Source organism: Lonchura striata, chromosome 4 (genome assembly GCF_050655825.1).
Source record: "Lonchura striata isolate lonStrDom1 chromosome 4, ASM5065582v1, whole genome shotgun sequence".
Classification (NCBI taxonomy): Eukaryota; Metazoa; Chordata; class Aves; order Passeriformes; family Estrildidae; genus Lonchura; species Lonchura striata.
Genome location: NC_140706.1, coordinates 40,787,818 through 40,804,032, shown reverse-complemented (window position 1 = coordinate 40,804,032; position 16,215 = coordinate 40,787,818). Strand labels below are relative to the sequence as shown.

The 16,215-nt window shown below is 37.3% G+C and overlaps 1 protein-coding gene and 1 long non-coding RNA gene across 5 annotated transcripts in view; one reads left to right on the top strand and one right to left on the bottom strand.

Annotated features, from left to right (window-relative positions):
- The window catches only part of FNIP2 (folliculin interacting protein 2), a 50,242-nt gene that overhangs the window by 20,941 nt on the left and 13,086 nt on the right, over positions 1-16,215 (top strand). For 2 of the 4 annotated variants that reach the window (XM_077782915.2, XM_021536564.4), the window contains exons 2-13: positions 1,446-1,572; positions 3,522-3,656; positions 4,738-4,838; positions 4,925-4,996; positions 5,591-5,691; positions 5,848-5,937; positions 7,027-7,098; positions 7,694-7,823; positions 11,249-11,450; positions 12,013-12,101; positions 12,923-13,069; positions 13,194-13,363. In XM_077782915.2, the coding sequence (XP_077639041.1) occupies positions 1,446-1,572; positions 3,522-3,656; positions 4,738-4,838; positions 4,925-4,996; positions 5,591-5,691; positions 5,848-5,937; positions 7,027-7,098; positions 7,694-7,823; positions 11,249-11,450; positions 12,013-12,101; positions 12,923-13,069; positions 13,194-13,363 (1,436 nt within the window). The remainder of the gene's footprint in view (positions 1-1,445; positions 1,573-3,521; positions 3,657-4,737; positions 4,839-4,924; positions 4,997-5,590; positions 5,692-5,847; positions 5,938-7,026; positions 7,099-7,693; positions 7,824-11,248; positions 11,451-12,012; positions 12,102-12,922; positions 13,070-13,193; positions 13,364-16,215) is intronic. The other 2 variants (XM_021536566.3, XM_021536565.4) reach the window with 1 other exon arrangement.
- The window catches only part of LOC146767603 (uncharacterized), a 53,844-nt gene continuing 45,962 nt past the window's right edge, over positions 8,334-16,215 (bottom strand). The window contains exon 2 of the long non-coding RNA XR_014955136.1: positions 8,334-14,528. This is a non-coding gene — a long non-coding RNA (uncharacterized LOC146767603). The remainder of the gene's footprint in view (positions 14,529-16,215) is intronic.

Sequence of the window (16,215 nt, the reverse complement as noted above, 5' to 3'; positions counted from 1 at the left end):
AAGATGTTTAAAAATAGACCTCCAGATTGAGGTCTTTCAGGTTTGGAAAAGATGCCTATTTAGGCTTTTTTTTAGCTACATAGAGCACAAAGAATAAATTAAGCTGGCTTTACTTAAAATTATTTTAAAATCACAAATCTGCAAGTGTACTTATAAAGCAATTATACTGACTCTAGCAGGATTTGATAGTGTTTATCTCACTGTGAAGGATGTTGACAGAGCATGGAATAAAATAAATAGCTTCATAAATTCTAGTCTTTCAACTGTATAGTGATTTTATGTTCTTCTCTCCATTATCTACCTTCTATTTCTATAAAGCACAGTTTGGGGAAATTCCTAAATGAAACCTCCTTTTGGGTGGAAGATCAGTGTGGCCTTGACTGAAGTCTGTTATGCAGTTTGTTAAACCAACAACTATTAATAACAGTTGTACTCTTACCCCCCAGGTGCAGTCCATCCAGGTCAGGGCTGGGGCAGTGTGACTGAGCATCAGTGCTCTGTGTCACTGCTTTATGCCGTAGTAGTTTTTTTCCACTGATTTCAGCTTGTCAGCTACATAACCTGAAAAGTGTTTTCTGAAGTTGAGGCCAAGCAAATCTCCATGCTCTGATGTGCAGACTGACACATTTTGGAATTAGAAAATTAGGTTTCTTCTCATTACCACAATGATGAGTTTGGCTCCTCAGCCCCTGTGGTAGTGCAGTGACGCTGATCATGTGCCATGTTTTATTTCTGGAGAATGAGCAGATTCTGGCTTGAGAGAATTGTTTTGCTTCAGGTTGAAGTTCAAGTATCTTGGTTTCATGTAGTAAATGATTTTCATTGTAGCTGGACATCAAGTCTCAGTAATCAATGGCTGCTCTGTAACCCCTGAAATATCTCAGAAAAGGGGGAAGAAGAATGGAACAACATAAACTTTATCAGTTGCAAGACTTAAAATTTTCTTTGGGAAAATCTTAACTTACATTGTCAGGAATAGGTCAAAAGGAATTAGGTTTGTGTTGTTTAGAAAAGGAAGAGAGAGGGTGTAAGCCTTGTGCTTTTGAAAGGCTGAAGTAGAGAGGATGGTAACCCTTACTGCTACTGGGAATATTGCATAGAATAGTACACTTACATTATAATAAGGATGATCCAGGCTGTGTACAGAGAAGAGAGTAATAGTAGTAAGGCCTGGAACAGATTGCTGAGACTAAGTTTTGTGTTCTCTTTCTGGAAAATTTTGGAAGAAGATTGGATGAAAATTGGTCTGTCTGTGCCTGCCTTTGTCAGTGACACTTAGCTTAGACACTTCTTTGGAGTTCCTTTTCCCTTGAAGCTATGTGATTTGCAGACTAGATTCTGTAAATGTTAAGTAAGACATGTATTTGCCTAATACCTGTTTCTTCACATAACTGAACCAGCAAAGTAAAGACACTATTTTAATATGTCATGTTTCTAATCTGTAGCTGGTCCTCTTCAGAGTTCGACTTGAATGAAATCCGCCTGATAGTTTACCAAGACTGTGAGAGGAGAGGCAGACAGGTCTTATTTGATTCCAAAGCAGTCCGCAAAATTGATGAAGCTGTGGTTCAGGTATGAAATTTTAACTTTGCTGTTGTCCTACTGCTCTTTTGTTTTCCTTTCCAAAAGCAGTTCTTTTAATAGGACAGTGTAATCTTCTTAATTATGTGATCTTTCACTGTGATAGCTGCAACAAACATCATTACAGCAAGCCTATGAACATATCTGGTATTTGATATTTATAATATAAATATGGTATTCAAACATAATAATCCAGATTTGCTTTCAGGCAGCAAAATCTATTTGCCTATAAAATGATTATTCCTTTAGCCTTTCTAATGTTGACCGGGTTTGCTTTTTGTTGTTAGCCCTGGCTGAGCAGTCCGTTTCAGTGATGTCCACCATGTGTCTAAAAGTGCTTTTTTCCTTTGGTGTTTGGAGTAATAAAGTTGTCTTTGTGTGAATTAAAACAACTTCACTGGCTAACCATGTTGTATTGTGTAAGCATGACACATGGTGGTATATATGGCCATGTAAGTTTTGGTGACACATAGAAGCAAGAGCAGATGCTGTCAAGATGCAAGATTGTGGAGTAAAGCTTTCCGCAAACATAGGTAATTTTAAGATCAGTAAACCAACAGTGTTTCTGTTTTGTGGTGGTTTTGCTTGGGTTTTTTTCCTACTGCCTCTATGTTTTTCTTCTACATTAAGTTATTTCAAATTTTTGTTTGTTTTGAAGTTGTTTTTTTTTTTTAGAACCAGCAGCTTCAGCTTGTTAGACTAACATTGCAGAGCTATATATATATATCTGTATAAGCCATAGAAGAGCAGTCACAACTTGTAGAACTTAGTTATGAAGATGCTTAGAAAGCAACGATCTCTATTTCAGTCACACTGTAAATATGCCACTGTGCTGAATCAGTAAGACTGATGAGCATCATCAGCTGATGTCTGATCACCTACTTAAGAGTGTAAATGGGTCAGACTGGTTGTTAATCTTGCTTCCCCTCTTCTCCCACCCCCACCCCCCGCTCAAAATCAAGGTCATTACTTAGTATCGTAAAGTTGTTTGAAAACAAACAGTATCTTAGCAAAAAATGCATTTCTGCCTTCATTTAAATACTCAAATTATTCTACTTGCTTGAATACCTTAGCTAAAAGTTAACTACAGAATGTCCTATCAGAAACTCTCTATGCGATGCTGACATAAAACAGATTATAAACTCCCTCATAACACATGATACAGGCTATAATCTGTTTTCTAGCCAGACACTCACTAATCTAGGTCCCCTTTTAAAACAGCCAAAGTACTTTGAATGCCATGCAAATACCTAAATGTTGAAAATTATTTTGAGTATTTGGTTGTTATCAAACACCAAAACTAAAACTTGATTCATTTAAAATTAAGAAAAAATTGCTTTCATACTCAGTCTTGTTTAAACTGAAATCAAGGAAGCATATGTGTGTATACTGTGTGGTGTTTTTTCAAATACAGTAAGGCTTATTCACACTGAGTGTTCAGATACATTGTTTGTCTTTAATCTGCTAATTCTGCCAAATGATGGATTATTCATCCCTTGTTTTTGCTGGCTGTTCTTCTGTTTTAATAATTCGGGGAGCAAAAGTTATATGCAATTTGAATGATCAATTATGCAAATGATTACAGAAATTGGTTTGTAAGAAAACTATAAGCTGAGATATTGTTTACATAAATTTTGGCAAATATTACAAAGAGTAATTTATAACAATTGGGAATGATCTTCCTGTGAAACTGATTACTCCAATTATATGTGATACTATGAAAACCTATCTGATAGTATGAATGTGAGAGCAGTTCTCCACTTGCTCTGATGCTGACATTTAAAAAATATTTTAAAACTGATACATATTTTTTGAACCACATAAGAGTATCCTTTATTTCTGTTGCTTTTCTGTAGTTTTAAGAAGATTCTTGCCACTATGTGTTTAGAGATGTGAGTTCTCAGATTTACTTTTTATCACATTGTTCTGTTTTGACATAGAAAATTGCAGATGAGGCTTCTGTAAAGACTTCTGCCAAGAACTGCCAAGGAAGCAATGGGAACAACAGTGTTTCTTCCCATAGTCCCTCTATAAGCTGTATGCAAAATATCAAAGAACAGATACCGAAGTATCAGGTAATATTTGTTACTTTGCTGCTTTTGTTTTTTTCATTCTACTGAAGAAGTTAGTTTATTCAATCCTTCACTTAGATGCATTGAATGGCTTTGACTTCTATTACATTGCAGCTTAATCTGAACCTTGAGATATCTACTCTATCCTTAAAGTATTGTTAAATAAAAATGTGTGGGTACATCTTAACCTTTTAGTCTATCTTGGTCTTACCTTTCAAGGAGCTGTGAAATATATTTAATAGCATTTTGTCATAAGAAGGTTGTAAGAAGCACTACACTGTTCTCTGTTCATGTCTGCTTATGTTTCAGGTCAGTTCTGAGGAGGCTGTTGAATATCGTTTATTAAGAGTCCCTTTAGTCTGTCTTAACTATAACATTAAATTTTAGGTACTTTGTCTCTTTCTTAGTAAAAGCGTTAGCCTTTCACCTAGAAAAATGAAGTCTGAAGGATGTATACGTTAAGGTGGGAAAAGAAAATAATTATATTTAACTGGAAGGTGATTTTCTTCAGAATTACCAAACTTCTCTTTGTATTTGCTATTGATGCTCAGTCTTTGAAACAAAATAAGCAACTGATCTGAAGACTGCATTTCAAAGTATACTCATAAATAATTTTCCAATAAGAAACGTTTCTAAGAAGCTTTCTACAAGGGCAGGGAAGGTGAATTTACTCTTTACTCATTTAAATAAGTAAGGCAATTTATTTTTTGGGGATCCAGACCACAGAATCCAAGTCCTGTAAACATTTACAGCTTTTATCAAACTCTGTTATATGGGAATGTTGCTAGACACAGCTATTTCTTTGGAAATGCAGATCTCTTTTTCTCTCTTGCCTTTGGAGGTCTCCCTGGAGCAAGGGTAGCATTGCTCATCTAGTGAGCAAAATGCAGGATTTCTTCCTGCAGTACTTGCTAAATACACGGTGTTAAACCCACACTGAGTGCACACTGATCTTGCTCTGCATGAAAAAGTTGAAGTTGTTTGTGTTCTCCACTCCAAATGCATTGTTGTGATGCTATGGTAAGTTGAAATAGTATGCCAAGTTATTTTTGACTTTGCTGTTCCCATCTTCTTGTCCGTGTAGTATACCAGACCAGCCTCCGATGTCAATATGCTGGGAGAAATGATGTTTGGCTCAGTGGCAATGAGCTACAAAGGCTCCACCTTGAAAATTCACTACATACGGTGAGTGTCCTTTTCTGTGATGCAGTGTCTTGTCAGGCACTTGGAATTGATGACTCAGTGAAATAAATGACTGTTTATCCTTTCAGCTCTCCCCCACAGCTGATGATAAGTAAAGTCTTCTCAGCCAGGGTAGGAAGCTTCAGTGGAAGCAACAATAAGTAAGAACATATTTTTTTATGTATAATTTCTTTCCTTTCCCAGCCAGTGCAGTTGTCTGTCTTTCTCTTTTTGTAGTTCTGGCAGAAAATTGGGAAGGCAGCTGGGTAGAAGAATTCTCTTGATCGATCCTAGTTAGGCCAGCCAAGTTTTTAATTAAAAAAAAATTTCCAAGGTTTTACTTCTTAACTTGTCCAGGACATGTGATAAAGTTCAAAGGTTAGGTGCTTTGGACAATCAAAATCTCCATCTCTTACTGCTGTCAGAAGGGCGAGGAAGGGATATACTGAGAATGCTTTGTCCCCATATCCCACTTCTGTTTCCTTCAACAAATATGCTGCTGTGTTGTACCTCCTCCCCAGAATGGGCAAATATGAATAAACTGAATCCCAAATGTCATCTAAAGAAGCTTCCAATACTTCAACTATAAAAAATAAATGCCTGTTTCCTTGCAGTTTGAGAAACCTAGTTATCCTTCAATTTTGTTTTAATATTAATGTTCAGCCTTTTTATATAAAATGAACCTAATTCTTAAGCTAATATTAATGCCTATTCATCATATTCTTAAAGAATGCTGGCTTCTCCCCCTATTTTAGCTTGCAAGATAGCTTTGAATACATCAACCAAGATCCCGGTCTGGGGAAGCTGAGCTCCAATCAGAATGGTTTGGGAACCTGTCGCAGTGGAAGTAATTTAGGTAAATATTTCCAGGTTCTATGTCTTTCTGACAACACAAGGCCATCTGTTCATTCAGTTTTGGCTTTTTTTTTCCCTAGTACATCACCACCTTGGGTTTTTTACTTTTTTTTTTCTCATTTTTTCCCATTTTCTCTACATTGCTTTTGTTTCCTAGGTGTGTTACAGCTGTGTAGCAGCAAATTGCTGCAGGGTGTGTCTGAAGGAGGTCCCCTCCGGCTCATCCGCAGTGCTTCTTTCTTTGCAGGTTTGTGTGGAATGCCAGCCACAGTGTGACCCATCCATATGCACACACAAATCCAGCTCCTTCTGAATCTTTGCAGATTTATGCATAATTAGTCTCTAGAAACAGAGGGCTAAAAAAGTAGTGACAACAGGTGTATCTGGCATATACTTAAAAATGTCTTCTGAAAAAATGACTAAATTATTCTTTTTAATTTTTAAGATATTTTTATGCAGTGCTTTTGAAGATTAATTAGCCCATATGTTTCTTAGAGAAGTTATGTTTCCTGGCTTATTGCTGGTTTATTGCTAACATGCAGGTGTCTTGCTGGTGTACAGCTTTTTCTTCTCTTATCTATTGCTGCTTTTTAATTTGATGGCAGACATTCAAAATTCTTGATGGCTTTTTCCTCAAGCAATATTAATTTCTTTAATTCTCAAAACCTTAGGTTGCATAAAGTCTCTTTTTACAGGCAGAATGATAATCCATGCAGGTGGGTAGATCTCTGGCCTAATTACTTCTGTTAATTGCAAAAATGTGAACTGTAATACCAATGCAATTTCTTTGCAACCTTTGCAAATCTTGCATGCTCTACAAATTGAGTAACTGCACTACTAACACTTCGATGTAATCTGACATAAGCTGAATGTTTCTTACTGTGAGGCTTTGTGGACAGTAAGTCTCAGCTCGGCCAGTGAAACAGAAGCTTTTAGTGGACTCTGTGCTAGACTGTTTCATTCTGATCTTAACCTGTGTCAAAGGACAATCTTGCACACTCAGAATTTATCAAGAGTGACAGATGAGGATACCACCAGCCCTCACTTTCAAAGTATATCTGATTTGTGATAATGCAGACGGTATTCGTGTTCTTAAGCTCCTCAGAGATGTCTTTATGTTTACGTTGGGGCAAATAACCTTCCTGTAGTAATGTGATACTCAGCATAGGTTATTGTTTGCTGCCACCTCTCTTCACATCATGCTGATTTTGAGCGACAGTACAGGATGTAATTTTTTTGGTGTATGACCTTTAAACTTAAACAAATTTTTAAAATACTGACAAATAGCATGATGAATTATGTAATATTTTCTATTGATCTGCTCTGTTTGTTTTAGCACACAGCACACCTGTTGATATGCCTAGCAGAGGACAAAATGAGGATAGAGACAGCGGCATTGCTCGGTCAGGTATCTGCTGTCTATCTTGTTTGCCTGCTTTTGTAATTGTTACAATTCTTTGCTGCAGTGATTCACCTGAAATACAGACACCTCATGACTATAAATCGGTAATTGTTTTTATCTGCTAGGTGGTTTGCCTTCTGCATTTGCCCCAAGCCTTCATACAAAAATATTTGTAATTATATTCTTTGTTTATAGCCACCATGTTCTGGGTTCTTAACGAGTTTATAGTTTGGAGACTTTGGCTGGAGTCTTTACTAGAGCAAATGAAGAGAAATGGCTTTTTACACTGAATAGGAAAATGAAGACCAGAAGTCTTGTCTGTTGTAATGGGAGGGCAACCACTCGTGGGAGAGAACACTTTTAATGAGACTAAGACACATTTTAGTGTGTTTAATAGAGATGATCTCCTACTTTATAGCAAATGAATGTCCTCAAGCAGCAAGATCTATTTAAAATGATTCTCTCCTGTTTCAAGTGATGTGTGAAAAAGGTCAGCAAGCAAAAGCAATATTTGTGCAATATTATTGGTAGAGTATGAAGAAAAGTATTTAATCAGCACTTTGTGATTCATTGTATGTGGTGTTTCTTGCTTTCTTCATAGCATCCCTGAGCAGTCTTCTGGTTACTCCTTTTCCATCTCCAAGCTCTTCATCATCATCTTCTAGCAGCTATCAACGTCGCTGGCTCCGGAGTCAGACAACCAGTTTAGAGAATGGAATTATTCCAAGGTGGTGAGTGTAGCACCTTTCTTCTTACAAAAACAGTTGGACAGTAATTTAAGCTAAACAGAGCTTAAGCCTCCTTTCTTTAAAAGTACAAACCCTGTTACTAAATGTTCTTGACTCAGTCTATCTTCTGTGTGTGTTACGTAAGATTGCCAATATAAAAAAAGATGAAATTTTGGCTGAATGGGAACTTCAAAGCCCGATTTGAAATATAATTATTTTTATTGAATACATAGGCTGTGTATTAATATAGTGTGACTGTATAGGCTGTATATGAAGCCATATTCTGAAAAATAAATTAAATTGTTTCTGAAGGAGCAGAGCATCCTGTTGAGATGAAAGGGACTGTAACAGCACTACTACCATAATGACGTTATACTATGATGAAGTCTGACTAGTGAGCAGTTAGTGAAATTTTGGAGTAATAGCCCATGATGACTCTCTTGGCTGGTACAGGATGTTCCTGATGTGACTTCTGCCAAAACAGGAAGAAAAAAAAAGCTGTGATCAAAAAGCTTGGCTTCTGTTTTGGAATTTTATTAGCTTTTGTAGCTCAGTGGCATAACAAAGCATGGAATGCACCAGACTTTTCATAGCTAATAAGCAAATTCTTCCCTTGTCATTTGCAAAATAGCAAATGGTTCTTGATTATCCTCTCTCTGTATTCATCTACCTATACCCAGAGACAGAATGGAAACCTACAAGAAATTAATGCTATTTGGCCTCACTCCCTTTTCAGTTAAGAGAAGCATAAAAGCTGCCTGTTAAAAAATATAGTCAGTAAAAAATAAAAATTAAACTTAATTTGAAAAGACTTATTTCCCTACTGTCAACCAACACTTGCAGCATATTTTCTAGTGAATCATTCTTAGCAAATAATTTTTAACATGAAGAATTGTGCCATGGTACTAATGTAGCAGTTGTGCTTTCTAAATCACACTTGCAGTTGAGAATAAACTGGTTGCTTTAAGTAAACTGAAGTACTTTTTAGTCTAGTTTCCTAAAGAGAGCAGCCCATTTAAAAAGGGTTAAAACATTTATGGTAAATAAGATAATTTCAGCTCAGTTTAAGAAGTAGCCAAAATTTGACAAATACAAATTTCTGTGAAGTGTTCTGAAAGTTACAAATTGTCTAGAGGAAAGTAGCCTCTTTGGGCTGCTTATTCGCTATCTGGAGCAGGGTTGTTTGTTTTTTCCCCCACTGGAGAACCTATACTGAGGAAAGATATTGTAAAGAGAACATCATTATTTTTACTGTCTAGAATTATTCTTGAAATGGGATTCTTTCTAAGCCAAAACATCTCTTCGGATGCTTGTTTTCGAGTTACTTGTAGAGAAACAGTAGGCTTCTGGTTGAATACTTCAGTGCCACACATTTTGCACCCCAGGTTGTTACAGCCAAGATTCTACAGTCACTGTGACTGATGTTTTAGACCAATAGCTCAAAGAAATTGAGATGTCTAGTTGGAACTCCACATAGTCGATTGGCAAGCAAGATAGATTAGCAGTTTTGTTCAAAAGGCTTCTCTCTCAGACCTAAATTCCTCAATTTCTGTTCCTGTGAAGCAGTATAAAATCTTGAGATGTTTCTTAGATGCTGACTGACTATCCTTTCCTGACTTCCTTGGGAATTTCTGTCTCTGTATGCAAGTTCCTGAAGTTCAGATGAGGTTATGTTTTTGTCTTGAACTCTGTTTTCTCACAAGCTGTTTTTTTGCTGGGGTTTAATTGTGTGCTTTATCCTGTGTTCATGGACTTGTACCTCTGTGATGAGAATTTTTTGTTTGTTTATTTAACTTTGTCAAACCAATTAAACTGTAAATCACTTATTTTTAGAATGGACTAAGAATGAATGCTTAGCCTGAGTATTTCCTTTTGTTAATTGCTTCATAATGTTCTATAAATACTACAGACTCCATTTCAAGATAATTCTGATATGAAAAGACTTCAAACTTTTAATTACCACTCACTGGTATTGCAGTCTTAACTTATAAGAAACTCTAAAACCAAGCTATTTCCAGATGAGCTGATGCTCAGAATATGTCTATGGCTTATTTGTCTTTTTACACTTTTCTCATATATTTTCTCAGTAGATTAAAACCCATTATCCAGTTGAAGTTCCTTCCCACAGACATTTTTTTCCATACTGTTTTACTTAATTGTGTATACACATTATGTATATGTGATGTTTTTTCAGTGAAATTGATCAAGACTCTTTTAAGCAAGAAAAAATAATAATTTTGTAAATCCAGCAGTATCAATATCTAGTACTGCAAGGCTAGTATTTATAGAACAACAGGGTGAAGGATTTGCCACCCTTTTGTATAACCATAGTAAAGCTTACACGCAAGTCTCAGCCCAGTATATCATCCCAATCAGTCGCCTGTGCAAAGGAGTAGCTTGGAATTTCCATTAGCTGTCTGTGGAACTTGACTCTTGAGTAGGTCTTGAAAAACTCCGAGGATCGAGATTCCACAGCCTTTCTGGACACTGCTGTTCTCTTGATTGACCATTTTCCCCCTATCTGACATTATCTGCAAATTCACTGAAGGTGTGTTTTGATCCAGAGGCCTGGCTGATAACCAAAACATTGAGCAGTATTGATCCTAGTAGCAACCCATGTGTAATATTGAGAAGAGACATAATTTTGAAAGAATTGTGGCGGCACTATCAAGGAAATAAAGAGAAATTGAAGAAATAATAATGGTTGTAAAATAGCCACTGGATGGGTGGGTTTTTTTCTTTCTGGTATTTTTTTATAGTTTTAAGAAGAAAACAAATCTTTGTGAACTGAAGTCTATACAATTTTGAGCTGGGCAAACATGTATTTGTAGGCATTAAGTTTGTGTTTTCACAGTAATTACTGGGTGGTGACATTTTGTCTTCAGTTAAAATAGAAAGTTTTATTTTGTATGGTTAATTGCAAACATCCATCTTAAGATGCTGGAACAATATGGATAGTGTAGATTATATGTTTCCCAACTTCCCTCATGAGTAACAGTCCAGCCAGATTCGAGAGCTTCATAGATATGCAGCTGAGCACCTAGAGAGGAGTTTGAGTGCTGGATGCAGTTCACAGCTCCAATGTTTCCTTTAAGCTTTTTTGGTTATGATTTTGTGTCATGTATCTCACTTCTCTTTTCTTCATCTCCCTCAAAGTTAAATCCAGGAGGAAATCTAGTAGTTCTGTTTCAGAGGAAAGCGTTCACACCAGGCCTCTCTGGGTATTGTCCTCCTTTTTGAACAAGCACAGGACTTAGCCATGAAAGTGTCAGGCATCCTCTGTTCAGAAACATGTGACAGCAAAGCCTTATTTAGTCAGTCAAAGGAGTCCTACAAATGAATTACCTTCCACTATATAGAGAGCTATGGATAGAAGCTGAATTGCCTCTCAGTACACAGGTAACTGTCTTAACAAATCTGTCTTACAGGTCCACTGAAGAAATGTTTAGTATGGCCGATGAAAGCTGCAGCTCCAATCCTGCAATTGTTCGGAGGAAAAAAATTGCAATCAGCATCATCTTTTCTCTGCCTGAAAAAGAAGAAGCACAGCGAAACTTCCAGGATTTCTTTTTCTCTCACTTTCCTCTTTTTGAGTCTCACATGAACAAGTTGAAATATGCAATAGAAAAGGTACAGAATACTAATTTGGCATAATGTTGAAAAATGTCAATCAGAATGAATTCTTCTAGAATCTGATAGATGAAGAGTGGGAGAGGGTGCGTGGTTTCAATCTTGCCTCCCTCCTTACACATGCAGTCTTGAGCTTGAGCCCAGCGTAGGAACTCAGCATTAGCTGAAAGAGGTGTAGTTTCTTTTCTAGACAGAATTAGAATGGAGAGTTTTATGCTATAGGTGATTTTTCTTTTGTTCTTGCCATATTTCACTCCGAGGTTTTCTTGACTCTCTAGAGACTGTGGAAATGATGGTACTCTGTCCTTTCATGTAGTGTCTAAAAGTGAGACACAAAATATTTGTTGCTGACTTCTTCCTCTCAGAAATGTTGTCTTCCCTTGTCGGGTATTTAGGATTGGTCTCTTATGTGGTGGAGGGAGGTTGGCATTTGTTGCTGTTGTGAGTGGCTGTATAGGACTGGGGCTAGATCTTAGTTATTTTGACATGTTAATGAAGTTTAAAAAGATGAAGAATGTAAATCCTTTAAGCAGCTGTTTTGTGTCTTTAACTCTTAATCAAGGCCATGATCTCATGTAGAAAAATAGCAGAATCCAGCCAGAGAGTGCAGGTTTATATCAGCCGTGTCATGGATGCCCTGGGAGAATTCAGGTGAGTTGATGGAATTCTGAATTACAAGGAGGGCACTTTTTATGCCCCATGAAAGATATTTGTCACTTCCAGTTATAAGCAGCTGAATGTAAGGTCTTGTATTTTAGACAGTCTTGAAGTTAGTGTGAATGAATTTTCTGCATTGGTTATTGGGTAAATGTTTTCAGAAACTGTAGCAAAACCAGCTCAGCCGTTTTCCAAATGAGAATGAAAGTACTTCTGTTGCACTCACGTGTTCCTGGGATTGTCAGTTAAAGTCTAAACATATCAAGAGCTGGCTTCTGCTGATGACTGTGCAGTTGGGTGGATTGATGTACTCATGCAGATAGATGTGTCTACTCCTAGCCATAGATGCTGAACAGTGTAACTGGCAAGAAAGTTGCAGTCAAAAGCTCTATTTTCTGTACTTGAGAAAGGAGGGAATGGTGAAACGCTAAGCAAATCAGCCCAGGAGAGAGAGAAGGCTTTAATGGCATGGAGTTCTGTAATATCTGGAATGTAGAATCGAATCTGTGCAATTAATAGAATGGGTTCTTCTTCCCCTCAAATTTATTTCTGAATGGTTTCTCTGAATAAAATTCACAAGGGAATGCAAAAAAGGGAAGCCAAATATGTAACTCATACAAAGACACTAGTTTACTGATAATATGAATTAAACAGACTAGTGTTCTGAACACTAGTTTGTTTAGTCTCCTAGATCTTGTAAAAAAAAGGCAAATTAAAATCTGGACAACAGAAGAGGAAAGGGGCTGCTTTTACTTATTTGCAGAATTGAAACATACATGTTAACATTGACTTTTTGGGAATTTTTTTTTGAGCAGAGTTACCATCTGGAACCTATATTCTGTTCCAAGGATTGCAGAGCCTGTGTGGCTTAATATGATGTCCAGCACCCTGGAAAAGAATCAGCTATGCCAGCGTTTTCTTAAAGAATTTACCTTTTTGATAGAACAGATCAACAAAAATCAGTAAGCTTCCCCCACTCCTTTTTTCTTAAGAAAAAGCTTATGTGCTTCCCAGTGTATGTGACTGTGTTAAAGCACTTAATGGGGTGTTACTTTGGACATGCTTTTTTTACTTTTTTTCTCCTAGGTTCTTTGCTGCTTTGTTGACTGCAGTGCTGACATATCACCTGGCGTGGGTCCCAACAGTGATGCCAGTTGACCATCCTCCCATCAAGGCCTTCTCTGAGAAGCGCACATCCCAGTCTGTGAACATGCTGGCAAAATCTCACCCATATAACCCTCTCTGGGCACAGCTGGGTCAGTATGATTTGGAAAGCTTCGGATTTTTCTGTAACAAGCACCTTTGTGCATTCACTTTTTTTAGATAAGGGCTACTTGTAATCCAGGTCACACTTCCTGCTACCAACAGGTGTCTTTTGCTTGATTCATCAGAGCATTTGGAGGTGTCTTTGCATATCCTGCTTTTTATTCTTGTTCCTTGTTGACATCCTCTGTTACACTGTCTGGTTAACTTGTTATAGAAATGTTAATATTGTGCACGTGCTCTGAATGGTCTGAGCAGTTTGGAAGAAAACAAGACAAAATAGACTGGATTGAGAAGAGTTACCTGGGCCTTGGAGGCCTTTTATAGTTGAATTTGGCTACTTCCCTTTGTTTCTCACATAGCTAGGGTGGAGAGCAGGACAGTAGATTAGAAGTTTGGCAGCTGGCAGTAGCTCCATTCAGTTACTATTACATGAATGGGCTTGGGGCAAGATTTTTTTCTATGCTCTGTGCCTCAGGCTGGTCTCTGACAAATATTTTATAGCTTGTAAATTATCTTGATACAAGGGATTAGATAACTGATGGCAAATGAGTAGGTGAATGAAAGCTGAGAAGGTAATTCTGTCAGTGGTAAATATTTGAAAATTGCTCCTCTTCTTGGCAGCAGATGAAAATCTGACATCAGACAGCCCTTCACTTTAGCTGAAATACTATATTGCCATGTAAAATAACACATGTGCACACTGAGGCAATGATGTGACTTACTCTGTAATGCTGGTGCTGTCTCTTCCTGATTGGCTTAGGCTTCTTATTCTCAGTAACCTCTGTGAAAGATTTGCTACTTCGGCCATGTAGTTGTAGTGAACTGTTTCCTGGTTTAAGATGTCATTTAAACATTTTGCAGAGGTTAGACTGAAGGGGAAATTAGAAGTGTGTTCTTGGTGTTGAGGACAGAGCCAGGCCTGGAGTTGCAAAACCCAGCTGGACTGGAGGCGTAAGCTCAGTAGTAGCTCTTGTGGTTGCTCCCAGGAGTCACCACTGGTGACTAGTCAAGAGTCTGTTTCTCTTTTAGTCTTGCCAAGTTCTCAGTGTCTGAAGTCAAAATGCTTTCTGATTTTGTTTCATTCTTATAAAGCCCAAAAAGCTGTTGCTGTTGTGGTGGCAGAAACTGATTGTGAAAGTGAGATGTTGCCCTCTGCTGGAAGAAAAACAAAAAATCAAGTCTTTGTGCTTAAAAATGGAAATGACAGGATTTTGATGTACCTTTAGACCTCTATTTTCATTACATATTACATATCAACTGCAATTATATACTGATAAAATTATAAGTCTCTTTGTCATGAAGACATACTGTCTCTTAAACACCAGCTTCAATCTAATGGTAGTAACAAGTATTAGTACTTTTTGAAGATTATGATTTTGACTTGTTGTACTGTCTTACAAGTATTTATATAAAAGCCGATTGTGAAAAGAACATGAAGCCTGAATCTGATTTCCATAGCAATTGTGCTCAACTCAAAAGTAAAACAATATATTCCAGTTTCATTTCCATATTGCTTGTCCTTGTGGCCTGGCAGCCTTTTAGATTAATTGAGGCGTCTGAAGCCCACTTTTGGTTCCTGAGGAATGAATTTACTGGCTTGTTAGGGTCTGGGGCTGGTTGCAAGGGTGTCTCTAACTGAGGGAAGATGGCACCACTGATGCCACCACCCAGGAACCTCTCCAGTGCATCACTAGCATTGTAGGAAATGGCAGATCTTAGCAGGGCAGACAGTAAGAGAGCCATGGAATAACTCATTCATCCTTGTTTTGTAGAAATGGAATTGGGAGCCTTATTTCTTTTATATTCTGTATAATGAGAAGGAGACTGGACATAAAGGTGCTCTTTGGTTGTGTTTTTTTTTTTTGTTTTGGGGTTTTTTTTTGTTTTGGTTGGGTGGTTTTTTTTTTTTTTTTTTTTTTTTTTTTTTTTGTTTTTTTTTTTTCTGTGTTACTGTTAAAACCAAAGCTTCCCTTGCCCTTGGAAGAAACCTTTCTGAAGCTCTGTTTATAACTCTTGCTTCTTGAGGTCTAGTACAAAATCTTGATGGCAAGCTCTGTCCAGAACAAAATCTGAGCAGCCCAGAGGAAAGATTTAGCACCTAAAAGCAGTCTGATAGTTAAGCAGGTAGGTGATCAAGCCTCAAGGTAGAGAAGCCTGCTTTCCACACTTCAGGTAGTTGAAAAAAATTATGCATTTGCTGGCTATTTTCCACATGCTGGTGAAATCAGACATAGATTGATTAACCAAAGACAATTTAGTGAGTATTCTCTGATAGGTGTCATGTGAAGACAACTGGGTTAACTCATCCTAGGAATAGACACTTCTTTGAGTTAGCTGATCCTTTACCAATAGGGCATGTGACCATTCCCTTACTAGCTATCTATGTTTACTTCTCCCAGAACTCTGGAGTAGGAGCCCTTTAGTTGATAGATGATTATAAGCAACTGGAAGATAATTGCCACTCTCCTAAAGAAATATGTTGAAAGTAGGATATGTACAACCTTAGTTCTGTTTAAAAAGCAGTTATTCAGGGTAAATAGCAATAAGTCATTCTTGGGGGGACTCAGATGATGATGTAGTAGTGCCTACCTTTCATATTGCAGTTGTATTTTGATTTTCTGCTTCTCCGCTCCCCCCGACAAAGTTAAATGCTCATGTGATTGAGGTTGGCTCCCCCATACACAGCACGTGCCTTGCTCAGTGAGGTAGTTAAATGCCTCTTTTTTCTGAACCTTATTTATTAAGCTAATACTTTTTACCTTTTTTCTTTTTCTGTATCTTAGTCCTGAAAAAGTAATTAAGATTTTATCTGCATAAAAATGCCTGTGTTGAACAGAAAGGT